Here is a 26,549-nt window from a genome sequence, read left to right as displayed (position 1 = left end):
AAGGTCATGGTTTTCCCTGAAGGAAGCTATTCCCAGTTTTGGGGACCTTGCAAATTTGCCTTGGTAGTTGGGAAGCAAACATTTTGGGTCCCATTCCTTGAACAGTTGAAATCCGGCGTTAAGGGGGCTGAGTTTTTTTTTAGTTAATTTGGAATTACGGCAAAAACTTGGGTACGCGGGGGGTTCCACAATCCAAAGGGTAGAGAATAAACTGCTTTTACCAATAAAGTTTTGTCCTTTCCAAATTTTTCCGATTGGCCCTTAAGGTGCAAAATTTTCATAACTTTCTGTAAGTCATTCTTGGGTCCATTCCTGTGCATCCCGGGGCCCCATCTAGCTTATATCGTGTGGGGTTTTGGGGGGTTGTAAAAGTCCTTGTTTTGGTACCCTTTCCCCAAAGGAATCTTAGACTTGAAGAAATTATTTCTTTTTTTAAAGAATCAATAGGTTTAGAAAATTTAATATAGCTATTAATTAAAACGAGCCATGAACCCCCTAGTATTGGTAGACGGGGTTTTGCATGTTAAAGGGGTTGTCAAATGAATTTATTTCTCTGGCGTGAGGTAAGCCATCTGTCAAGTTGTATTCAAGCTTGCCCCCAGGAATATAATTTGTTGACAGGGTACCAGGTGTGATTTCTTTTTGTTTATGGTGTACCCCAGACAATTTAGAACCCTTTTTACAAAGGCCAGATATTTCAAAAGTATGTTCTGGCTTTCTGCCTGAATTAGGCAATCGTCCAGGTATGGGTATATTTGAATATTTCTTTGCCTGCAAAATGCAATAACTGGAGCTAGGCACTTTGTGAATACCCTGGGCGAAGTAGATAAGCCAAAGGGCAGTGCAGAGAACTGACAGTGTGGGTAGCCTGCTTTGAAGCACAGTTATCTTCTGCAAGATTCCCTGATTGGGATGTGCACGTATGCTTCTTTTAAATCCAGTGTTGCCAACCAGGCATCTTTGCCTAGCATAGGAAGTAATTGGTGAAGAATCAGCATCTTGAATTTTAGAATCTCCGAAAAGGTGTTTAGAGTAGACAGGTCCACGATAGGACGCCATGAATTGCCTTTTCTGGGTACCAGGAAAAGTCTCGAGTAGAAACCTTGTCCCTTTTCCTCTTCTGGTACCAGTTGAATAGCCCCCATGCTTAAGAGAGAAAGTACTTGTTTTCGGGTCTCTGCCCACTGATTTGGGGGTAGGTCTGGCTACCCACTTGGTGTTGGCAACGTGTGGAAGTGAAATCTGTATCCCTGGGACACTATTTAAAACCCATTTGTCCTGGGTAATGAGTTCCCAATTCTTTGCATGAAGAGTAACCTTTCACCCCAAAGGGGCAGTCAGTTGATAAGTGCTTGGAAAATTTTAAAAGGAAGTCATTGAGACAGTTTACCACAGGGGGGAGTCTTATTCTCAGATTTGGAAGTGGAGGCCCCCCACTGCTTAGTTGTGTGCCCCCTGGCACTGAAACCTGCATTTTTTGCTGTGTCTGGGTTTGGCTTGGAAGGGGCTGGAAAGGACCAATTCTTAGAGGGCCAATGCCTACTAAATTTAGGAGGCTAAACTTGTAAAAATCTTTAACAGTTTGCATAGATTTAGCTTTATCTTTCATCTTTTTAAGAACTTCCTCAGCCTTGTTGCCAAACAGGCGGTCCTGATTTAAGGGAGCATCCAACAATTTAGCTTTAACATGATCAGGCAAAGATTGCTCCTTAAGCTAAGCATGCCTTCTGAGCACAGACCCTGTAACAGCAGCCCTGCAATAGGCCTCTGATGAATCAAAACCACATTGCAAAGTATGTTTTCCAACTTGTTCAGCAGAATGCATTAAATCCTGTAATTCTTTATTTTCCACACAGTCAGGAATCAACATAATTTTCTGTTTAAGCAGTCCAATAACATGTTGCCAATACTTTAACATATGAAACTGGCAGTTTAAAGCCCTAATGGCCAAGGTTGCATTAGTGTAAACGTTCTTACCCTATCTTATCCAGCGCCCTGGAGTCTCTATCAGAAGGGGTAGGATTTTTAGCAGTAGAAGTCTTAATGCCCTTTGGCCCCTGTGAAATAGTCTCTGGATCTGCAATAGGATTTTTGGAAAGGAACTTGTAGGACTCAGGGACCCTGTAGTATCAGTCAGGTTTTCTGGGAGCAGGAGGCAGGGAATCAGGGGCCAAATTAGATTCCGAAAAAGCATCATCAACAATGTCTAGTACAGGAGGAATAGCTAAAGGCCTATGCTGAGGTAGGAGAAGGAAATCCCTAAGCCTCTTTTTTTGAATCAGAAAAATACTGGCTTTCCCAGTGGAAATGCTCCCTTAGAGTATGTAAGCTTTCCCCAAAAGAAAAATCCTCAAGAAGGGAAGCAGAGGGAATAGAGTACTCTGCATCAGACTCTTCATAAGTAGATAACGGCAAATCCAGATCATCAGAAAAAACAGAATCCTGATCAGAAGATTTATAATCAACTTCAGTCCTAGGCCTCTTAGAAGGGGGGGTTGGCTACCCCTGATTAGAGTTGATCAGAAGATTCATAATCAACTTCAGTCATAAGCCTCTTAGAAGGGGGGGGGGTTGGCTACCCCTGATTAGAGTTATTAGATCTTCAGCCATTCTTATCATTTGTTTTTTAGGCATATAGGACTGAGCATGTGGCCTGGGCGTCATTTTTTTAGACATGGATCGAGATTTAGGCCTAAGTAAAGAAGGAGGCATCGGTTTAATATGCAAGTCTGTAGGCCTGAATACACCCTCAGAAGCCGGTGTCTGCAGAGCGGCTCCGGACCCATCCAAGGTAGAGACATCCACGGGTTCCATAGTTAAAGCATCTCGCGGCATACCGGACTCTGAATGGGTCTCAGTAGAGGCCTGAAAATCAGAAGTAGCGGGTATCAGGGGCTACGAAAGCGCATCACTGAGTACCGGCTAACTGGCGAATGGCTTAGGAGAAGCGTCGTCGGCAGTTATGGACCTCGGCGGCCTGTCTCTGTTTTTATCTTTGCGTTTTTTCAGAATCACGGTAGTTGGATGGCTAATCAACGACATTTCTGGATAATTAAACCGAGAACCGAAATATTTAGAGGCGAGAATATACTGATGACGGATAGTGCACTGAATAAATAAAGTACAAAACCGACAGCAAGGTACGTCGTGGTCAGTGCCTAGGCAAAAAATACAGTACGAATGGAAATCTTTATGAGGTATTTGCTTTCCACAAGTAATGCAATTATTATCTTTTACTGACATCAGTAAGGAGCAAGAAAAAGTTTCCCCAATGGGGTACTTGGCTTTAGTTGAAGACTTCTATTCTGAAACTCAAAAACGAAAATTTCAGGAGTCGGCTGACCGGCACTTGCGAACTGCTTCTGCTTCGGGCACCGCACGGCAAGAAAGATTGATGTAATGGCGTCGGCTGCATGTTTTATACCCCTGATGTCATGGAAGAAGGGACAGCAACCGACGCAGGACCCAAGACTTTGTTAATCAGGCCGACTGAGGGCTACCTGCAAGCAGATAACCCAAATGTAATGATTGCAACAGTGAAACACGAAGAACATCTACCAATGATAAATTATCTCTGTGTAGTAGAGCTCGCAGGCTATCTTCAGATACTTCAAATACAACTTAAAAAAGCAAAAAATAAAATTTTAAAATACCACCAAGACCATCGATCCAAGAAGTAAGCAATTTTAATGAAACACTTAACTTCCCGGCTTGCAAATAATCTACGTAAATTATAATACTTTACATTTTTATACTCCTGTAACATCTAGAACAACGAAGTAGCATTGTTAGAATTCACAGGTATCAAATGATTGAGTCTAGCTTGAGCACTTACTGGCAATACATTTATAAAACTTTAATCAAATAACATTCACTGCGTTTAAAGCAACTTGGAAAATCTGGGTTAAGACCTGGAGTCTAACAAATGCTGTTGCTATAGAGTTTACGTTATGAGTTTGTACATTCATTTTGTCGAAAGACTCAGGATGCAGCTATTTTTCCTAAGTAGGTAGTCAGGGTACAATACACCAGAATTTCTACATAGGTGAAGTGTTAAATAGCAGAAGTATTACTCACTTTAAGAAGCTGCCTACTATACCTCAACACTGGAGTATAAAAACCTACCTTGCATTCATACGTGTTCTCAGTTTTTTTGCCTTTTTTCTAGCTTTCTGTTTCTCTTCTTCGTCCTTTGGTGCCTCAGGTAGGATAGTGGAGTCAGTCACAATATCTACAATATACTTCTTTAAAGAAAGATGCTCCTATCAAGAAAGCAAAAAGTTTCAGCTGTGATTAAAAGTTAGTTTTAAACAATTCATGAGACGTATATAAATTATTGTCCAGTATGACAGATATAACATTAATACTGTTCATTCCACACACTTATCTAAACAGTCTTAAGACTATTCAAAGCTAGGAATGCGAGCAGATAGGAATATTGGACTACAGTACATCCCCATTACTGTTAAAATATTTCCACTGTTAAGTAACTTAGTAAAGAAGTACTAATTGGAGGTGGTACAACCACCCAAAAACAGCAGAGAGGAGGCAAAAGTGAAAACAGCAGAGAGGTAGACAGGAATGAAACTCTCTATACGGATGTGCACTCACTACATCATTTGGACTTGGGCAAAGTCTCAGAAAAGAGGGGTGGAAACAAATCTGTCTTGGCCAGAAATCATGGATATCTTTATTTTAAAATGCAATTCTTCTGTAGGATTACTGATCCTTGGTACATTTTAAGTGATACAGTAGCATCTAAAACTGGATAATGCTTTAAATGTTCAGTTCATGCATCCAACAGTGTTCTCCTTAAGAATAATGTAGAAGAAGAAAAACAATAAATAACAGCTTATGCAAACAAAAAAAAGATGTTATTCCTTAAGCCAGAAAACATCTTATTTCAACGAGTGCAAAGGGGCAGGGAAACATTAAACATAAAAGGCTGCCTTCTGGTATATGAGGATTGATACTGTGATCCTCAGAAGAGCAGAAAGAATAGTTGTGTAAAATCTTACCATTAACCATAGATGCCCTTCTCTTCCACGTTGCAGTATACTTAATGTGGGATTTCCTTCCTCAGGCGACCCTAACGTTGGCTCCTATACAAAAGCATAAGCCTGACTGCTGTAGGTGCGTGGGACATCACACACATAGGGCCATAAACCAGGGACTGTAAATATGACGTTTGCACGCACAGACCTCAGAACTTAAATGCCCAGTTGGACAGTCCCATAGAGAGTAACAAGAGATGTCAGCCAGAGGTGCAAAGTGTCATATGCTGGCTCGTCTGCCCCTGATGTAGGGTAGAGCTTCAGAGTGCCCTATGGATATCTCAGTAATCCATAAGGGGGATAGGTGGGTGGGAAGGAATATTGCAACATGGAAGAGAAGGACATCTACGGTTCTGGTAAGATTTTACACAACTATTTTATGTCCTTCTATTCTTATGTTGCAGTATTCTTAGTGTGGGAGAGTACCACACTTAGAGGGAAGGGTGGAGGTAGATGTAGATGATTCCACAAAACCCTGCAGGATTGCTCTAGCAAATCCTGCCCGGGCTATGGATACGTAGTCCAATTTGTAGTGTTTGGTGAAGGTGTGAATTGTGGACCAGGTGGCTGCTTCTAGGATGGAGGCTATGTCCAGGCCTTTGAGGAAGGCTTTGGAGGTTGCCATGCCCCTGGTAGAATGCACTCTTACCCCTGGGGTAAGTGCTTATCACGGTGAGAATAGCAGAAGGCTGTCTTTGACTAGGTTGTGAGGCAAGTTGTCTGGAGGAGGTTTGTCTCCTGGTTCCTCTCCTATGCCTGGAAGAGGGAGGGGCCTCCTGACAAACGTAGTCGTAGCAGGATAATTCTTGTAGTACTTAGGGATAGGGGACACAAGCAAGTGATGGATGTCCTGAGGCTCTTTACTTTTTTTCCTGCAGGTTTTTGTAAAGGTCTGCAGACTGTTTTCCAAATAGGAGGTTGTGGTCTAATGGGGCATCCAGGATTTTAGACTTGAAATCCTCTGGTAGGGGTTGGAGGCGTATCCAAGAACATCTATGTAGTACTGATGCAGAAACAGCAGACCTTGCAGAGGCCTCTGCTGCATTGTAACTTTAATCTTGAAAAAAATCTGGATACTTTCTGGTCTGGTGGGACTTTTTGGATGACTCTTTTGTTTATTAGTCGCTGAATTTCTAGAACTGCTGCTTCCCTGAGACTGAGAGGCACATCTGGAAGTTTTTTCCTGGGGTTTGGGAGGTTGTGATAGGGGAATTTCGTAAGCTCTGGATACAATTTCCTGCACCCATTTGTCTGTTAACATTTGCTAGGCAGATTGGTGCAGAGAAATCCATCCCCAGACTGCCTCCAGAGGTGGGCAATCGGGCACCCACTCAGGGGTGCGGACAGGAAGCTACAGAGTATATCTCATTAGATCCCGGATTCTGCGGTCCATTTCTGCCTCTAAGGTGGCATCTTCCATTGCTTCTCCCTCTGCCCCGGGTGAAGTCCTCGCCTCCTGAATCCTTTTAAAGCCCTTTGGATTTTTTAAGCCATAGTCTCCCACTCCTCTGGTTCCTGGAATACAGTCTCTGAAGAGTGAAGAAACATATGCCAATGGCAGAAAGGGTCTTACCATCCTTTTCACATCTGGCTAAGTATCCTTTACCTTGGGACCAAAAAGGGATGATCTGTCAAATAGTGCATTGATGAATGATGATTAAAATGGCTCCATAAAGTCGCACAAGTGCATCCAGGAATGCCCTCTCATGGCTATGCCTGAATCTACTGCCCTAGTCATCCCTTCAGTTGCATTGGCAATGAGCCTCATGGACGAGTTAGAAATTGCTTCTAGGGTTGCAAGCTGAGAAGTAACTATTTCATAACCCTTCAGCTACTGCTCCTTCGAGGGTATCCGAGAGCTCCTTGATCCCTCTGTAGTTTTGAAAAGTGCACCATATAATTCAAAGACCTTAGAGCGAAGGTCATTGAAGCATAAATGCATTTCCCGAGTCTAAAGTCCTAGTCTCCTTGTTAGGAGGATGGATAGTAGGCCTTCTTTCGGCAAGTACCTTCTTGGTGGGTGCCGCAACCACCATGGCATCAATGGGAATACCTTTGGCCCAATATGGTTCCTCTTTAGAGGCTGATGATACTCGATCAGGTCTCTTAGGTTATTGGCTCTATGGTATCAGGCATCTTACATGCCCGCTGAGCGATTAATTTAATGAAATCGTCAGCGAGCGGAGAGATGCAAGAAGTAGAGGGTTGAGCACGAAAAGCCTCCAGGTATACTGATTCCTCTGAGGAAGGTTGGGAGGAGGATCAGCCACCCTTCTATTTCAGAATTTCTAGGATGTCCCCGAAGGAATCCTCATCTGGGGGTGAGCTAAGGGAACCTTCCCCTTCATCGAAATCAGTATCTTCACTGCAAGACTTTTCCGGAGAGTCTAGATGCTTCCTCTTGCACTTTCTTTTTGCAGGGACTTCCTCGGGGATGATCCAGGGAACTATCCAAAGAAGACACTACCAAGGTAGGTGTTACCTGAGATTTCTGTGCCCTCTGTCCTGTGGATGAGATTGATGATAGCTCAGGTTGAGGGGATACCGAAATCCATCCCGACAGGGATAACATGTACTGAGAGTCTCCAATAGACAATGCCCTCACCATAATCCGGAAGGAACCAAAATAGACTCCTTCAGAGCCAGAGTCATACCCTGCACCGAGGAGACCACCTCTGGTCGATGCTGCAAAGGCCGAGGCACTGAGAGACATAGATGGTGCTGAAGGAACTGGAAAGGTACCATGCATCTTGGACCCAACCAGAGATTCTCAACTCTGGGAGGTCTCCTGTGCCGAACGCTTGGAGCTGCTCAACGCGGTTCTCAGAACCAGAGATGAAGAAGCTACCGGAACAGAGACAGTCTGAGCCGGGATCGAGGGCTCCAAAGGCTCAGCAAGAATTGGAAGAAGAGGGTATGGGGGGAGGGGTCATAGGATGAAGGGTTCCAAGGCCAGTGTGGCTCGGAACCCAGGACAATCCCCATGCCACCAGTAGCTGATCCACCAGTCTCATGATGTCTGTCTCTGAGATGCTCTTAGTAGATCGAACAGATGGCAGTGGAAGAAGATTTAGGGGGTCTCACTTCCACAAAAGGAGCGTCTTTAAATGGGTCCACAGATGGGGAACAGGACATTCTTGGAGGCACAGGCAGCCCCAATTGCTTCGGTACTGATATATCAGTAGGTACCAAAGAAGAAGTTGTCAGCTCCGAAGCCAGTTTAGTAGGAGTAGTAATAGTCGATGCAGTCAAATTCTCTGGTGACGATTAACTCTTTGGTACTGAGGAAGGTTTAGCTATTTTCCTTGACAGTTCCGAGGACTTTGGAACCAAGGAAGGCCTTTTCTTTGAAGAAGATGATGAAGTACTAGCTTCAGTTCTAGACTCAGAAATGGCCTCGTCAAATCCAGTCTTAAGTAGCCCTTTCAAAATTAGCTTGGTTTTTCTTTCATTCAAAGTACGGGTTGAAAACCCATGACAAATCGCAGTTGTTCTCTAAGTGTATTTTCCCAAGGCAGTACACACACAGGGTATGCCCATCTGAGTTGGGCATTTTGCCCTCATTTTTTTTTTTTTTTTTTTACACCTCTTGAATTTGGAGGTGCCTTTAGAGGGCTTAGAAGAAGAAGAAGGTTTTTCTTGTTGTTCCGCCACAATTGCTGGAAGACAGTCACACTATGGAACAGGATGAAGAAATACAGATAAGGAAAGATATATATATATATATATATATATATATATATATATATATATATATATATATATATATATATATATATATATATAGATAGACAGATATATCTTTTTTTGGAGAAATTAGAGGAGGAGAGAAAAATACAAGCAATGATATGAAAAAATACCTTCAAAGGTAGCTAAAAGGAGTAAAGGGAGTACCAACAATGGTTCAGTACAGTTTAGCAGCAACAACAGAAGGACAAATAGAAAATTAGCTTCTATAAGAAAGGGAAGAGTGGGTAGAAGTACAAAGAATTATAAAGTTATAAGGGAAATATTATGGAAAAAGGAAATGTAAAAATTTGAAAATACTCACAAAAAACTAAGCCAAGGCACAAGAGAATGAACAAATGCATCTGGTCTGCAAAGCGGCAAAGGAGATCTGAAGTAATTTCTGTGAGGAGCATTATGTGTAGAGCCTGGTTCGAAAGTTTGTTGAGCGTGAGCTAAAGCAAATGGCAATCTCGGTTCTGAGGCTTGGAACTGAACCTACCGTCAAGGATTGACTGATTTTTCAAACATTTTATAAAAATTTATCTTAATATCTAGTATAAACATAAGATAAGTACACACCATATTGATGCATCGGTGTTATCTATTTTCATTCTTCCTCAATTGATGCGTCTCAGACCCAACATTAGATCCGTCTCAGCTGCTTCACTAGACTGACAGAGCTCCTTTCTTGCTCATAATGCCCCACCAAACTAACATAGGCTCATAGGTGTGTACTAGGCTAATGGCCCTGGAGCCCTTACAAGCCTAGCCCATAGTATTGTCCTAGCATCGTGCTGCCCAACGTTAGTTCCCAGTGCCTCTATCGAGTACAGCCACTGGAGTGATCCCGGGGGTGAACTTTCTATTTCCTATCCACTCATCAAGATTTCTCTTGAAGACGGCCAGTGAGGTGCTCTGCATAGCATGCATGGGAAGTCTATTCCAGAGCATGGGCAGTCTTCTCTGTGTTATGAACCTGACTCTCCAGCATGTTCTGTTGATTGTGGTAATGAGGATGAGGTCGCTGCAGCATGTGGTGCAGAGGGATTTGGATTTCTTTAGATGTAGCATTTCTAACAGAGCTGGGTCAGACATGGCTTTGTAAGTCAAGCAGAGATCGCCTCTTAGTAGATGATATACGACAGAGAAAAGCTGGAGTTTTTTTGAGTCTGTCCGTAGAGGACATCTGTTTACGCCTAAGATCCTCTTTGTTAGGTATTTCTGTGGCCTCTCCAGCTGTTGCAGGTGTCTAGTGCGGTACATGCCAAATGGGGTATTATACTCAATGAGTGGTCTAATGAGGGAAGAGTAGAGAGAGATGATAACCTCTTTCTTTCTGGATGCAAAACCCCTGGTAAAGAGATGTGCCACACAGAAGGACTTTCTGACCACAGTGGCAATGTGGGGGTCAAAGAAGAGGTTGCTGTCAACCTGTGTCCCCAGATCTCTTATAACGCCTTCAGTGCTCAGTGAACGATCATCGATGTGCTAATTTGTGGGAACTGAGTTTTTCCCAAAGCGGATGATGACGCATTTTTTTGGCATTGAGCTTAAGGCCATAGTTTTGACACCAGTCATTTGTCTCAGTGAGGCCTTTTTGTAGAATGTCTGCATCACTTGGGGTGTTAATAATGGCTCCCAGCTTGCAATAGTTTGTGAACTTGGTTACACAGAGTCCCTCTGTGTTGGCCTGGACTTCTGAGAAGTAGACGCCAAACAGGAGATGACCCAGGACTGATCCCTGTGGGACTCCACTCGTGACTGGTTGATAGTCTGACTTGAAGTCTGCAACTTTCACACTGTGGGTTTTATCCGTGAGCCAATTTGCAACCAATCTAGTGGTATAGGGGTTGATGCCTAGTTTGGAGAGTATAATTCCTGCGTGGGGAATGATATCAAAGGCCTTGGCCAGACTGAGGTAGGCTATATGAACTGTCTTGCCTTCATCCACAGCTCTGATGACTGACTCAAAGAAGATGAGCAGTCATGATCTACCCTTCACAAAAACAAACTGCGTTGGATCCAGAGTTTGGAGAGTCCCTATATCCTTATTAATTAGGTCCATGATGATGCGCTCCACGGCCTTAAATATCGGGCTAATGGGGCAATGGTTCTCAGGGCCTGTAGTCGCTCCCTTTATGGAGAGGGATCACTGTAGCAGTGCACCATTTGGAAGGGACAAAGCCTGAGGTGGGGCAGTGATTGAACAGAGCACACAGGTGTGCCAGTTCACTTTGTAGTTCATGTAGAACACAGCCAGGGATATTGTTGAGTCCCATGGAAGCTGTATTTTTGGCCTTGGACAATGCAGCTTTAACCTGTGCAGCAGTAATACTGGGTGCCTGGCATTCTTCTGGTACTGTGATTGGTCCTTTGGGGGGGGGGGTAAAGTTGACACTTCAGATCGAGTTTGCTGCCCCCATAAACAAAAGTTTATTCTATACAGAATAAATAGAAAGGAAACAGCAGAGATATAACTGGAGCTCAAACAAGGGATAAAGAATTCCCAAGAAAAATCCCTTGTGTGTCCTCCAGGAAGAAAGGGAAGGGGGTTAGGTGGGTGGGAAGTTGAGGAAGAATGAAAATGGACAACACAGATCCATTGTTATGGTGAATATATAACATTTGAATCTGATGTCATTTTCATTCATTCCTCAGCTGATAGGATAGAGTCCCCCAGCTAGATGAACCTTAGGTGGACCTCATGGAAGGATATTGCAGAGTTCTGCACAGACAAAGGCAGCTCTGTTCCTAGAAACCAAATCCAACTTGTAATGAGCAATAAAGGTATGATCATTGGACTAAGTAGCAGCTACACAGATGTCATCTATCAAAACACCACAGAGCTCACTGGATGTGCTCCTGATGTCTTGGATAAAGACACACCTCTCTTTTTATAGACAAAGAATATGCCAAATCTGTTATGAGAAAGGGAGACAAACAATTGGTCACATTTTCTAAAATCTTTTGTTTCCATGAAGATAAAACTGAAGATGTAGCATATATTCTCCTTTATTGGAAAACTTTGACAAGAAAAGCAGGAGGTTGATGACCTGACTAATGTTAGAATCAGAAGCCACCTTAGGCAAAAAGGATGGATTAGTATATCAAGACTCCCTTTTCCTTATGAAACACCAGGTATAGAGGCTTGGAAAAAAGGGCCTGGACTTCAGATGCTCATCTAGCTGATGTAATGACAAGGAAAAGGGTTTTCCAGGATAAAAAATTTAGGTCTGATTTAGCAGAGGGTTCAAATGGACTTTGAGTCAAAGTAAAATAAACAAGTCCCACAGAGGAGCAGGGTCCTTGAGTAGAGGCCCAAGCAAAATGGTACCTTTCAGAAAAGTTTTGCACAATTTAGGAGAAGCCAAAGAGGTGTGGTTTTCACCAGAATGAAAATTAGATATAGCAGTCAGTTGGACTTTGATAGTAGAAAACCTAGCCTGCTCTTGGAAGAGGGATGCTAAAAAATCTAGAACTGCAGAAACTAGGGTAGAGAATGGATCAAAATTGAAAATCTTGTCCATTTACTTCTGTAAACCCTTCTAGTAGAAGTTTTTTGAGAGGACAAAAGGATATGTAAAGACCATCGTAGGAAGCCTGGGCTGTTTAGTCATCAATGGAACTGGAGAAACTATGCAGTCATCTTGAGGCCTGATATGTCAAGATGAACTATCCCTGAAGGATGAGACAGGAGATCTGGACTGGGGTCCAGTATCTGGGGTGGATAAAGAAGATGAGGCCAAAGAAAGGAAAACTAGATTTGATAAGACCAAAAAGGTGCAATGAGGATTACTGGGCTCTTCAACCAGTAGACTTTCTGCAAAAATGTAGAGAGTAGAGGTAATCAGAGATAAGCACAGAAGAGACTGTTGGGCCACCTGCTGTGGACTACAGCATCTCTTGGATACCACTACCCCCCCTCCCCCCGAGGAGGATTCAGTGTGAAGAAGCTGTTGCACTTGCTGTTGGGGGGGGGGGGCAAACAGATTGCAACATGGCTGGCCCCACTGACTGAAGACTCTTTCTGCCACTTTGACAATGAGAGAGCACTCATGAGGCATCAAAATGGACCTACTTAGTCTGTCTGCAAGCACCATGGATTTTTCTGGTATATGTGCTGCAATGAGAAAAAGTCTGGAAGAGATCGCCCAGTGCCATAGTCTCATTACCTTGCTGCAAAGAGTGTAGGATCTGGTTCCCTCTGTTTGTTGATGAACAATACCACAGATATATTGTCTGACTGAATTACAATTGTCCTGGAGGGGACAGCATCTTGGAAGGCTTACAATGCTAGGACAGCTCTCATCTCCAGGATACTGATATACGAACTGGCCTCTTAAGGGGACCAAATGCCTTGGACTGTCCTTCCCAAGAAATACCCCCCCCCATCCCAGATGGGAGGCATCTGTGGTCACTGTGGCCACTGGGAGAGGTAAAATGAAAGGAAAGCCCTGAGAAATTTCATTCGACCAGACCCACCACATTAGATGCTCTTGCAAACTTGTATAATCCTGAATGGGATGCATAAGGGTTGTTGAAGATGGACCACTGAACTGACAGGGTCCACTGTAGAATTCACATATGATAGCTAGCCAATGGGAATAGAATTTTTGTTGCTGCTGTCATCAACCCTAAGGCCTGCAAAACCAATCATGTTGGTGGAGACGAATGTGAGATCACTTCCTTTACCCGGGATGTGAGGGTTTGTATTCTTGTTGGAGGTAGAGACACTATCTGATTGATATCTAGATGAGCACCTGTTAACTCCAGGTTTTGTGTAAGAATGAGATGCAATTTGTTGTAGTTGACTGTGATTCCCAGCAGGTGGTACAACTGGCACACGTAGTACCTTTTACAGAAGAAGATAACAGGTCAGTGCAGTCAGAAGCAATTTGACTAGATTCAGAAACACCCAGAGTCCCAGTAGTCTTAGGTGAGCTGTTACCACTGGCATGCATTTAGTAAACACTCTCGGGGCTGTGTTCTGCATTGGTAATGACTGCCTCCCAGCTGGAAGTGCAGATATCTTCTGGAGTGCCTGTTGATTTTGATGTGATAGCACATGTCCTGAAGATCTATCAAGCACATCCAATCATCCTTTATTAATAGTAGTAGAAAGGACTTAACAGTGATCATCCATAACTCTGAGTATCTTACATATTGATTTAGCTTGTTGAGGTCCAGAATGGGTCTCAAGGCCCCTGTTTTCTTTAGCACTAAAAAGAATCTAGTCTAGACTTTTTGGATGACTATTTTTTCTAGCAGCTTTCTTATTCCCAGAGCTGCCACATCTCTATGATTGGGTGGAACATCAAAGACCTTCCTAATTTTTGTGAGGGGAATTTGAGAAAACTGTATGAAACAGCCTCTGGATATGATCTTCTGCACCCAGGCTTCTAGGTGCATAGACAAGTGCTCCCAACTAATTCCCTGACAAAAACAGCCAGGCAACCTTTCAGGAGAGCTGATGGGATTTATCTGAGAAGGAATCTCTGAAACCCTGGTTTTGTGGGCCACCACTGTTGAGAGGGTAGAACCCCCCCCCCATATAGGCACAAGTCTTAAAAAGGACCTTGGGATTTGTGAAACCACATTTTTCTACCGCCTCACCGATTCCATGAAAAGGGTCTCAGAGGGGTAGAGAAACGGATCCCAATGGCAGACAAGGTCTTTTCTTCCTGCTCACTTCTGGCTCTGTCCTACTACTTTTGGGCTGAACAGAGAAGGTCCATCAAATGGGGCATTGATGAACAAAGACTTGAAGGGTTCTACAAAGTCAGGCAAGTGCATCCAGCCATGTCTTCGGATGGCTATGCTCGCACCCACCACCCTTGAGGTGCCTTCTGCAGCATGGGAAATCAACTTCATGGACACATTAGAAATGGAATTAAGGGTGGTCAGATGTGAAGAAATCTTATTCTGATCCTCCATGGACATGGACCCAGAAAGAAATTCGGAGAGCTCCTTTATCAAATTTCTTTGCAATCTGCTAAAATGTACCAAGTAATTTAATGACTTCAGAGCAAAAGTCACAGTGGCATAGATGCGCTTCCCAAATCTGTTCAAGGACCTAGACTCCCTGTTAGGGGGATGGACAGATGTGCTTTTCTTTGCAAGCTCTTTCTTGGTGGCTGCTGCCACAATCATAGCATCTACTGGGACCCCTTTACTCCAGTGTGCCCTGTCTTTATAAAAATGTATTAGGTCACTGAGGGATTGGGTCCACAGTATCCAGTTTCTTCCATGTGCAGCATAAGACCAGATATATTAGCTCATTAGCTAGAGGGGTCATCCAAGATGTAGCTGGGCCACACCTGAAGGCCTCCTGAGACACTGACTCCTCCTGTCAAGGGGGCTCATAAGACCATCCATCTTTTTGTTTTAAAATTTCTAGTATTCCTCTAAAAGAAATATCCTCAGGAGGAGATCTATGGGACCTTTCCCCTTCATCAAAATCAGTGTCTTCTGTGAGAGATTCCTGAGGTGAATCCAGGTGTCTCCTTTTATACAACCTCTTCCTAGAGACATCACCAGTGGGATGGTCTGGTGAGGTATCGGAAGTGGGCAAGGAGTACCTAGGGACTGTTTGGAGACTTGATCAGGTGGATTGTCCCTGTGGAACTGAAGTGAGACCATCAAAACTCAAACCCGATGGAGAAATAGAAGCAAGATCCAAGGTGGGCAAAGGTGTCCTCTCTCTAAGTAGAGAAAAAGCCCTCTCCACTACCTCAAAGGCAGAGGGTTTAGGAGAAAGAGAAGTCTGCAACACTGGAGCCCAAGATCCCTGTATCAATGAACTTTGAACTCCACCAGAACACTGCCTTGAAGGAGTGGGACCCGAGCTGTAAAGCACTGTCCTTATGGGTAGACATGGCTCCAAAAGCTTCAGAGTCCACTCCAATTCCTAGGAGCCATCACCAACATTTTGCCTCCAACTGTCCTCCCACTTTGACAACATTGGGTCTAGGTGTCTCCTGCCTCAGGGACGTTGTCTGAGTCAAAGAACTACCTGTCTTCGGATCAGACAAGGGAATCCTTAGGGTTCTCGGATCTGACAACTCAAACCAGTGGTCAGATCGGAGGAGGAGATAAAATTATTGGTTCAGAGGAGGGCAGAGTCATGGGCTTGAGTGGAGACACAGACAGGATTACCCCTATAAAATAAGAAATAATAAAAGACAGGCTCAAATCTATCTGGATTTGAGCTCTTAGGAACCTCATCTTTATCCTATCCACTTCAGCTTCTAACAAACTCCTGGAGGAGCTAAGGGACGAGCTGGTTGATAGTGGCTTGGAATGCCTCCTGGGTATCTCCTGAAGTACTCCTTTACTTCAGAAGATACCCAGGAGGCATTCCAGGGACTTTCCTTAGTGGAGCTGAGGGAAGTTTGCCTCTTGCAAAAACCTTGGTGATTGGATCTGAAAAGACCTCGGCTTTGATGTAGTCAGGTCAAACGGTGTCTGATCAGATCTGTTGGAAATCTTGGCAGGCAACTGTGAGGACAGAGCCAATGAAGTAGAGCAGTCTGGTGACCTTTTCTTAGTGTCTTAATCCTTGGGGGTAGAATCAATCTTCTCCTTTTCAGAATTCTTAAAGGGGGTTTGAGCCCCAGTCACCAGAGAGGAAGAGGAAGATGGAAGAAGACCTTTAAGGCCCAGCTTATTCCTCCTGTCACTAAAGGTCTGGAGTTAAAGCCAGCAAAAATAGAACAGTCCATATCTAAATGGACTGCACCAAGACAGTATACACAGTACCTGTGGGCACTGGAATTGGAGATCTTATGCCCACAGCAGATGCACTTTTTAAATCCAGTAAGCTTATCAGCCAGTGTAATAAAGAGTGGGAAATACAGAATAGCAATAAAGGTTTTTTTTTGTTTTTTTTTTGGAAAAAATTATTTTAAGGGGAAAATACCAACAATTGTAATTATAAATACCCTCTAAAGGGTGAAAAGAAAATAATTAATAGAAAGGAAAGATAAAGTACCAATGGTGGTACTTAGGGAGTACACAATAGAAACGGGTAGGAAACAAGGAGTATGGCCTGATGGACAAAACTCGAAAAGCTTATAGAAATAAGGGAGGAAAGTAAAATGAGGTATAGTTCTAAGTTAGAATAAATAGAACAACTTATAACTGCAGGATATTAAGAAAAACTCACTGTAAAGCTCGACAGAAGGAGATCTGCATCTGAGCGATATGGTGTCAAAATGAGAGTGAGGTATGTTATGTTGCTATGGCTTTATGAGTAAGGGAGGAGCTCAAGAGTTGGATCCGTGAATCTAGCGAAGCAGCCGAGCCGGATCCAATGCCTATCAGCTGAGGAAGAAATGAAAACAACATCAGATCCTTCGCATTTACTAAAAATCCAGGGCTACACAAAGCTTTTACACTGCTCTTCATGCAAGTATACTACACTTCAATATTTCCAATTCCCCACCTGCTCTTGATTTGTAATAACAAAGGTAAAAGGCCATACTGCTCCAAAACATATCTCTCAACTGTCCAGATTTTCATCTCATATTTCTGGTCTAATCCTTATAAAATGTGTGGTTTTCTGGCAAATCACTGGGATGATCTGAGGAGTGAAGTCACTAAATAATAACCTATACTACATTTGAGTTTCAGTCTTCAGATACTTCAGAAAATGTATGTTACCACAAACCCTGTTACTTTAGCAACTTTCCAATTTTATAAGAGCAAGATTTAAAATTTGTCCCTATTTTTGGGCCTTTGTCCCCCATTTTCTCAGGCTTTGTCCAGATTTCTTGCACTAAGTTGAGAGGTATGCTACAAAGTCATAAAAATGCTACTACATTAGACCCATACAATTAATGAGCTACTGCCAAAGTCAGACAGGAATACTCAATAACACACCTAATAGTCAAAGTTTGCAGAAAGTCACAAAGCACTTAAAAGTAATCAAAACTGCTACACGGTATAATGCTATATTCTGCAGCATAAACGTAATCTCCCTGACATAACCTAGAAAAGTTCAGAAATTATTAATGAGCAAAATAGATGGAATGGAAAACATTAAATACACTGATACACAACAGGAATTATCTTTGTTCTTTGCATCTGATAGACTATTTAAAGACCTCTGCTTAGCACATAAGCTTATATCAGACCTAATTCTATTCGAAAACCTATGTCTACAGCATAAATGCAGAACCAGAAAACGATCCAGTAACCTAGTGTTGAACATTAATATAAATAGGAAAAAATAAATAAGAAATTCATTCAGTAATGACTTACAAAACACTGTAACAAATCAAGATTCACAACAAACCTCACCAACAATACTCAAAACCAACACTGCTCAGTGTACTTGCAACTCCTCTCTTATAAGACTTGTATTTAGTTTTGTAACAACTATGTAAGCTACATCTGACACTGCATACATTCAATTCCTCTGTAGTGTCTTACTTGAAAGACAATATCTTGCTGGTTACCCACCACAGACAGGAGAATGTATGACTTGCAAGCTTAGATGTGTCTGCCGCTAGACACTATCTTAGATAAGGACTTAGTCAGAAGCTACAGATGTATCATTTTACGGTCAAGCTTGGAATATGACAGGCATCATTAAACTTCATGGGTACAGAAAAGACAGCTATGGAGTACATCCATAAGACCAAAATTGTGAGAATGTCAGACTGATTTTTGTTTCATTTTACTAGGATAAAAAAGCTACTCCTGTGAGGAAATATTTTGTTTCTAAATGGTATGCCAGTTAAGTCATTACCTCTTAGCCAACATATCTGATGTATTAGACTTTATTTTGACTCAGCCATCAAGTCCAAGGCTTTATTAAAGATCACAGCTGCGTGACAATCTACAACCATCAGATGCCAGTCTACCGCTTGACGGGGGTTACTAATAAAACGGTCATACACAGGGAATGTCAAAGGCAACCTCCCTTCCATGTGTGTAGGTGTAAATATATAACTTGCTAATGTATCCCATGATAACTAAACTGCAAAACCAGACATGAATGAATGAATGGAGAAAAATAACATAATACAGTTGTGTCTCAACTCTGTAGTTACTTTCATTCTGTTTTGGAGATTTTTTACTGTAGCACTTGATTCATTACACTTTTGCAGCTTTATTTGTTTAAGGGCAACAAATGTGTGCTTTTTCAGCAGCATGAACTCTGGGCTGTGGGTGTATTCTTTTGCAGTGTTACCTTTGCAGCCTGGAAGCCCATAAAAATATATTCTCAATGTTTTAGAATCTACTTATTTGAACAACCTTTTGAGTGCGAGAAGATGAACTTAACAGTAGATATTAGACAATTTCTACCTCTGCAACATTAGCTTCTTTCTCAAATACCCTGTTGTTCTTGCCCTTTTATGGGGGTCTGACAAGATCTACTGATAGTACATTTCTTCAGTTAAGGTTTTATGTTAGGTTTGTATATGGGCTTATCAGTTTGCCCAATTGCAAATAATTGCTGGTATGAGTGGTATGTGTTTGTGGCATTTTGAGATGAAGAAAGCCCTACCTGGAACCTGCATATGGAAAGCAAAGCAGACAGAGTTATGGTATTCACATACTGAAGCCCAAATACTTCTGATGGTTATGAAAGTGCAAACCTTACTGATGTGTTGGTGGTGGTCGGAAGGTCCTGTGTTGGTGGTGGTCAGAAAGCCCGTCCGTCAGATTGTAACTGATCAAATTTGATTTACTAAGATTAATTTTCAGAAAATGCCATCATATAAACCTTTTGAACATAGGTGGTCTTCTTAGGGTTTCCTGGATTGCTGACAATACCACAAGGTCATTAGCAAAGCCCAACACTGGGCATTTGTCCTTCCCTACTTTTGGACAATCTTGACTTGCATTCTGTTCTGCAGACATCTGCTCAAAGTGCATCAAAAATAACCATGATGCTAATACAAATTCCTGCCTAGCACCTTTTTCAGTTTCAAATCTATCTGTAAAATTACCTCATCTGTGATCTTGTACCCAAGTAAAAGGATATAATGCAGATATATTATTTCTCAAGGTAGAAGTAAAGTACAGTTTTGTACCTACCATAAATGTAGATGTTCGAGTGTTCACCCTGCTGCAGTCATCACACTTGGGTTATCATGTCATCAGGCGGTCCCGCAGTCGGCCGGAATTCCGAAGTCTTGGTCCGACGTCGGTTGCTGTCGCCTCATCCCTGACTTCACAGTGCCAGGGGGTATATATATAGCAACCAACGTCATTTTCTTCAGTTTTTCTTGCCCCAGATGTCAGGTGCCCCCAAAAGGGTGATCAGAATTAGTACCAAATGGTGTGAACACTACACAAACACAAAATCCCTTCAGCTATAAGCAAATACATCAGTAAGGCATAGCAGAGATTTAGCCAGTAGATCAGAGGGGATGGAGGGAGGGTAACCTGGATGCAGCAGGGTGAACACTCGAACATCTACATTTATGGTAGGTACAAAACTGTACTATGTTCATCGCGTTACCCTGCTGCCGTCATCACACTTGGGTTGAATCCCAAAGCTAAGGTAGGGGGGAGGTATCATAGAGGGTTAGTGGAGGCAATAAGGCCCTGCAGAACTGCAGTGGCGAAGCCCGCCCTGGACTTAGAGTAAAGAGGTAAGTGATAGTGTTTGGTGAAGGTGTGTACAGAACTCCAAGTTGCAGCTTCTAAAATTTCCTTGGTAGGAACCCCCCTGAGAAAGGCTGTAGAGGTAGCTGTTGCCCTGGTAGAGTGGGATCTAATGGTAGCAGGAACTGGTTTCCCATGATGGGTATAATAGAACCGTATGCAATGACCTATCCATTTAAAAATGGTTTGCTTGGCTATAGCCCTCCCTTGAGAAGCTGTAGCATAGGATACAAAGAGCTGGTCAGTTTTTCTGAAAGCCTTAGTTTTATCCAATTAGTAACGAAGCTGCCTGTGAATGTCCAAGGAATGCAGGAGTCTCTCACCTTTGTTCTGTGGATTGGGGAAGAAGGTGGGTAGGTGGATGGTTTGGTTTAAAGCTACACTGGAAACCACCTTAGGCATAAAGGAAGGATTAGTTCGTAGAGAAACTCTGTCTTGATGAAAAATGAGGAAAGGTTCCACTGCCATTAGTGCCTGTAGTTCTGAGACTCTCCTAGCTGAAGTTATTGCCAGGAGCAGGGCAGTCTTCCAAGATAGGAACTGAAGGTCTGCAGAGAAAGCTGGTTCAAAGGGAGGTAGCGTTAGTTTTTCCAGAACAAAGCTGAGGTCCCATGTTGGTGTAGGAGCTCTCCTAGGTGGTCTAATGTTTTTTTGCCCCTCTGAGGAACTGCCTTAGAAGAGGATTTGAAAATAAAGGTGGATTTGTGTCGTAGTAAGCTGAAATAGCTGAAGCATGGATTTTAACTGAGAAAAAGGAAAGTCCTTTGTGCAACATCTCAGCTAAATACTGCAGAATGTGAGGCATGTGAGGCTGAGTTGTGTCTTGGCCTTTAGCTTGGTTCCAGGCACAAAACCTTTTCCATTTGTCCGAGTAAGCCTTCCTGGTGCTTGGCATCCTGGCTTCCAGAATAACATCCAGAACTGCTTGTGAAAGAGGAGCTGGTTGGATGTTTAGTAGATTTGCCATGCAGCCAGATTTAAAGTTTTGAGCTGGCTGTGTAGAATCTGTTTGTTTTGTTGCGTGAGCAAATGGGGTATTTGAGGCAATATCCATGGTGGGCTGAGCGCCATATTCTTCAATAGCGGGTACCAGTGCTGGCGTGGCCAGTCTGGGGCTATGAGAATCAGTCGTGGTTTCTCCTTTTTGACCTTCAAAAGAACCTTTGTGAGGAGAGGTAATGGAGGAAAGGCATATGCTGTTAGGTTTTTCCAACTGAAGGAGAGCGCGTCCACTTTCCAAGCTTGATGGTGGAGTGTCCTTGTACAAAATCTTGTCAGTTGGTAGTTTTGAGGACTGGCAAACAGGTCGATGTTTGGAAGGCCCCATTTCTGAGTTATCATTGTAAATATTTGTGGGTCTAGTTTCCACTCGTGGGGATCTTTGATGTTTCTGCTTAGGTCATCTGCCAATGTGTTCTTCTGTCCTGGCAGGAATTGAGCTTGTAACTGGACTTGGTAGGCCAGAGCTGTGTTCCATAAGATCATTGCTTGCCTGCAAAGAGGGAAGGAATGTGTGCCCCCTTGTTTGTTTATGTACCACATTACTGTGGTGTTGTCCGTCTTTATTGCAAGTTGTCCTGGATGTAGTAGATCCCTGAAGGCTGTCAGAGCTTTCTGTACAGCTAGCATCTCTTTTTGATTTATATGTAGTTTTCTTTGTTCTGCAGTCCATAGACCTTGAATGCATTGTCCTGCCATGTGTGTCCCCCAGGCTTAGTCTGAAGCATCTGTTGTGATAGTTTGCCTGGTTGTGGGCAAGGTGAAAGGCTGACCCTTGTTGAGGTGACATGCCTGTGCCCACCATAGAAATTCCTGTTGAAGGCAGGGAATGAGAGATATCAGTGTGTCCAAGCTGTGGCTGTGTTGAGACCATACGCTTTTTAGGTACCACTGTAATTTCCTCATATGCAGTTTTGCAAATGGTATTATTAGTATGCAAGATGCCATGAAGCCCAAAGCATGCAGAATTTTTTTTGCAGTTAACTGGGTCTTTGTTGCCATTGTCTTGAAATATTGAGTCAGTTGTAGTTGCTTGTCTGGTGTAAGATAAGCCTTCTGGGCCATTATATCCAAGCTGGCACCCAGGAATGTCATTTTTTGTGAGGGTACTAGTTTTGACTTCTTTTCGTTTACTGTGTACCCCAGACAATTTAGTAGATGCTTCACCAAGGCTAGATGATGTAAGAGAATGTCTTTGCTTTCTGCTTGGATGAGGCAGTCGTCCAGGTATGGATATATTTGAATTCCTCTGTCTGCAGTATGCAATTACTGGTGCCAGGCATTTTGTGAAAACTCTGGGTGCAGTAGATAAGCCAAAGGGCAGTGCAGAGAATTGATAATGGGTTGAACCTGCAATGAAACGGAGGTATCTTCTGCAACTTTGTCTGATAGGGACATGCAGGTATGCCTCCTTGAGGTCCAACGTTACTAGCCATGCTTCCTTGCCCAACATGGGAAGTAGCTGCTGTAGTGTTAGCATCTTGAATTTGGGAACTTGTAAGTGTTTAGAATTGAAAGGTCCAGACTTGGTCTCCAAGCATTGTCCTTTCTGGGTACTAGAAAGAGCCTTGAGTAAAATCCTTGGCCTTGCTCTCGAGTAGGTACCAGTTAAATGGCTCTCATGTCCATGAGAGCTGCAATTTGCTTTTGTGCCTCTGCCCATTGATTTTGTGGCAGGTTTGGCATTCCTCTTTTCATTGGCAAGGTGTGAAAGTGGAATCTGTATCCTCGAAAAATTATGTCTAGGACCCATTTGTCCTTTGTGACCATGTGCCAGTTGTCTGCAAAAAGTGCGAGTTTTACCCCCAAGGGGGCTGTCAAGAGAGTATTGCTTGGCCAGATGAGGTGCAAGTCATTGAGTTTGCCTTCTGGTGGGTTGAGACCTGTCTTCTCCTCCCTTCTGTGTTGTAGTGCCCCATTGGCGAGGTTTATACTGGGCTTGTGGTTGTCCTCTGCCCCTTGGGCGCCTGTATTTACCCCTCTGTGGTCTGTCAGTGGCTGGAAAGGACCAATTTTTAGTTGGCCAGTTTCTGCTGAAGCTCCTCGGGTTGTACTTGTAGGAAATCTTTGACTGTCTGCATTGATTTTGCCTTATCTTCCATTTTCTTTAAAACTTCTTCTGCTTTAACTCCAAAAATAACATCCTGCTGTAAGGGAGCTTCTAGTAGTTTTGCTTTAACATGATCAGGCAGAGTTTGTTCCTTTAACCAAGCATGCCTACGTATAACCGATCCAGTGACAGCTGCTCTGCAGGAGGCCTCCAAAGAATCAAACCCACATTGTAAGGTATGTTTGCCCACCTGCTCAGTGGCGTGCAACAAATCCTGTACTTTTTTCAATTCAGATTGTTGGGGGAGGGAGGTTATCCTTTGCTTTAACTGAGAGATTAGGAATTGCTGATACTTAAGCATATGAAATTGACAATTTAGTGCCCTCATAGCTAATGTGGCTGAGGTGTAAACCTTTTTCCCCCACCTGTCTAGTGCTCTGGATTCCCTCTCAGAAGGTACTGGGTTTTTAGCCATAGAAGCCTTAGCCCCTTGGGACCCTGGGAGATAGTCTCTGGGTCAGCTACTGGGCTTTTGTAAAGAAATTTGTGGGAATCAGGTACTCTGTAGTATCTGTCAGGCTTAGCAGGAGCAGGAGGAAGAGAGTCTGGGTTGAAACTGGATTCTAAATAGACATCATCCACAATGTCCAAAACAGGAGGGATGGCTAGAGGTCTGTGTTGGGGGAGTAAAAGAAACTCTCTGAGCCTTTTCTTGGAATCAGAGTAGTCCTGACCTTCCCAGTGAAAATGTTCCCTCATAGTGTGTAAAGTTTCCCCAAAAGATTAGTCCTCAGGAGGAGAAGCTGAGGGAATAGAGTCCTCAGCATCAGAATCTTCATAAGGAGAGAAGGAATAGTCTTGGTCCTCAGAGGAATCCGAAGAAATGGACAGTTGCTCAGAGGAAGCAGAATCTTCCTCTTGTCTAGGCCTTTTGTCAGGTGGGGGCTGTGAACCCCTGATAAGAGAAATCAAATCTTCAGCCATTTTGAGCATCTGTTTCTTAAGCATAGGGCCTTGAACAGGAGACTGAAGTGCAGTCTTTTTAGATTTAGAAGGGGTCTTCGACTTAGAAAACATTTTAATGGTGAGAGGCGTCGGTCTGAAAACGCCTTCAGAAACTGATGGCGTTTCTGAAGCACCAACGTTTTTAGAAGCTAAGTCGTCAGAAGGGCCTGAAGTAAAAGACTGCGTCGGCCTAGTACATTCTGTCAAAATATCCGTAGCGGTCTCGGGTTCCAAATCTGTGGTAGTCAGGGGCTGCGTCGGAGCCTCACTGAGAACCGGAGACCGGATCAACCGAGGCCTCGGAATCTGGCTTAGGCCTGGGCTGTCGGTCCTTATCCCTGCATTTTTTGTGCACGCCAGTAGTCGGTAGCTCCGACGGCATGTTGTAGTTAAATTTTCTACCAAAATAGTGTCGTGCAAAATCAAATCGTCTTTTAATAGTACGCTTATTAAACCTAGCACAAAACCGACAAGACGTGACGTCGTGATCAGGGCCTAGACAAGGTATGCAGTAAGAATGAAAATCCTTATGAGGTATTTGCTTCTCACAAGAAATGCAATTGTTAACTTTTTCTGACATCGGTCTGAGGCAAGAAAAGTTTCCCCAACTGGGTACTTAGCTTTATAGAAGACTTCGGTCTGAAATTCGAATTCGACAATCTCAGGAGTCGGCCGACCGGCACTTGCGAACTGCTTCTGCTTCGGGCACCGCGCGGCAAGAAAGACTGAAGAAAATGGCGTCGGTTGATATATATATATATATATATATATATATATACCCCTGGCGCTCTGACGTCAGGGATGAGGCAACAGCAACCAATGTCGGACCAAGACTTTGGAATTCCGGCCGACTGCGGGACCGCCTGATGACAGGATAACCCAAGTGTGATGACTGCAGCAGGGTAACACGATGAACATCAACTTTCCTTACATTAAGATCCATAATTTAACTATCTTCAGCAACAAATGCAGAATTCAAATCTAAAAAAGATACACAAGGTTTGTTGTCTCAATTTATGTGAGTTAATATCGCAACAGACATCAATCTACATTATATTTTACTATGCCCGATGGAAAGGAACTTGTTTGAATTGTGCTTTTAGTTCCTTCAATAGTATATAATTAAAAAAATTAAATAAATCACCAGGTAACACAAAAGGTTAATTTATTAGATCATCATCATGTGTTCTCTCTTCTATTTTGCGAATATTACTACTTTTTTCCACAAGCCAGGAAAGTTTTTCTTCCTAAGGCGATAAAAATGTACAGACAATATTTATTCCCATGTATCTACATCTTTTTAATACACTACAATTTACTACTTACTGCATCGGGACCTGTAACTTTCCCTCTCTTAAAACTTAACGGTATATCTTGTGACTTCTTACACTTCATTTTCCCTAGCAAACTCAATAGTCTTCCATAACCAAATCATGTTCAAAGTCCTGACTACCACAGATGGCATACATTGCCTTGAAGAAATGCGCCTAATACTTTACTTTTACACAGTGATAACCTTTACCAGACACAATGCAACACGACCACATCTCCTTCCAAAACAGCTTTCTTTCCTGACACGTTTATTTTCTCTTTTAATAGGAACTTATACTCCTTCCTTTGTCCAATTTGATTGAATAAATGCTGCTAAGGAATTTCCCCAATACCATATCTTTAAACAATCTTTATAACTTGTTTCAAAGCTTGACAATCACCACCAAACCATCCACTGATATGTTGATGTTTCCACCAAGCACACACTCATATTTCTGACTGTACTTTCCCTATACAGATTTCAAATGTTTATGTCTTTATCCACATCTCTGTAGCATGATTACCAAATTAAATTTACCACTGTACAAACCTAGTTCGGTTTCCCTCCTATACTATTTAAGATATTAATGAATTTGCCAGCATTTGTCGACATAAGTTTTCATACTTTTCATATAAAGAAATATAATTACAGGAAAATGATCCCCCTCTGTTCTATAAACAATCCATAAATCACAACTATTCACAAGTTCAGATGAAGCTATCATGTAGTATGAAACTGTAAAGGTCAGAAAGGCTGTAGATTAGCCAGTCTGGTACAAATG

General features: G+C 42.8%; 1 protein-coding gene across 1 annotated transcript in view; it reads right to left on the bottom strand.

The window, feature by feature from the left end:
• SCAPER (S-phase cyclin A associated protein in the ER) overlaps positions 1-26,549 on the bottom strand; it is a gene marked incomplete in the record, with an annotated part of 4,815,867 nt that overhangs the window by 2,092,154 nt on the left and 2,697,164 nt on the right. Inside the window, 1 exon segment of the mRNA XM_044077465.1 lies at positions 4,126-4,262. Coding sequence (XP_043933400.1) covers positions 4,126-4,262 — 137 coding nt within the window.

The sequence above is a fragment of the Protopterus annectens genome, chromosome 7.part0 (assembly GCF_019279795.1).
Source record: "Protopterus annectens isolate FY-2018-M chromosome 7.part0, PAN1.0, whole genome shotgun sequence".
Lineage (NCBI taxonomy): Eukaryota > Metazoa > Chordata > Ceratodontiformes > Protopteridae > Protopterus > Protopterus annectens.
The sequence above is the reverse complement of the archived record's forward strand: the minus strand, read 5'-3'. Positions and strand labels throughout refer to the sequence as shown.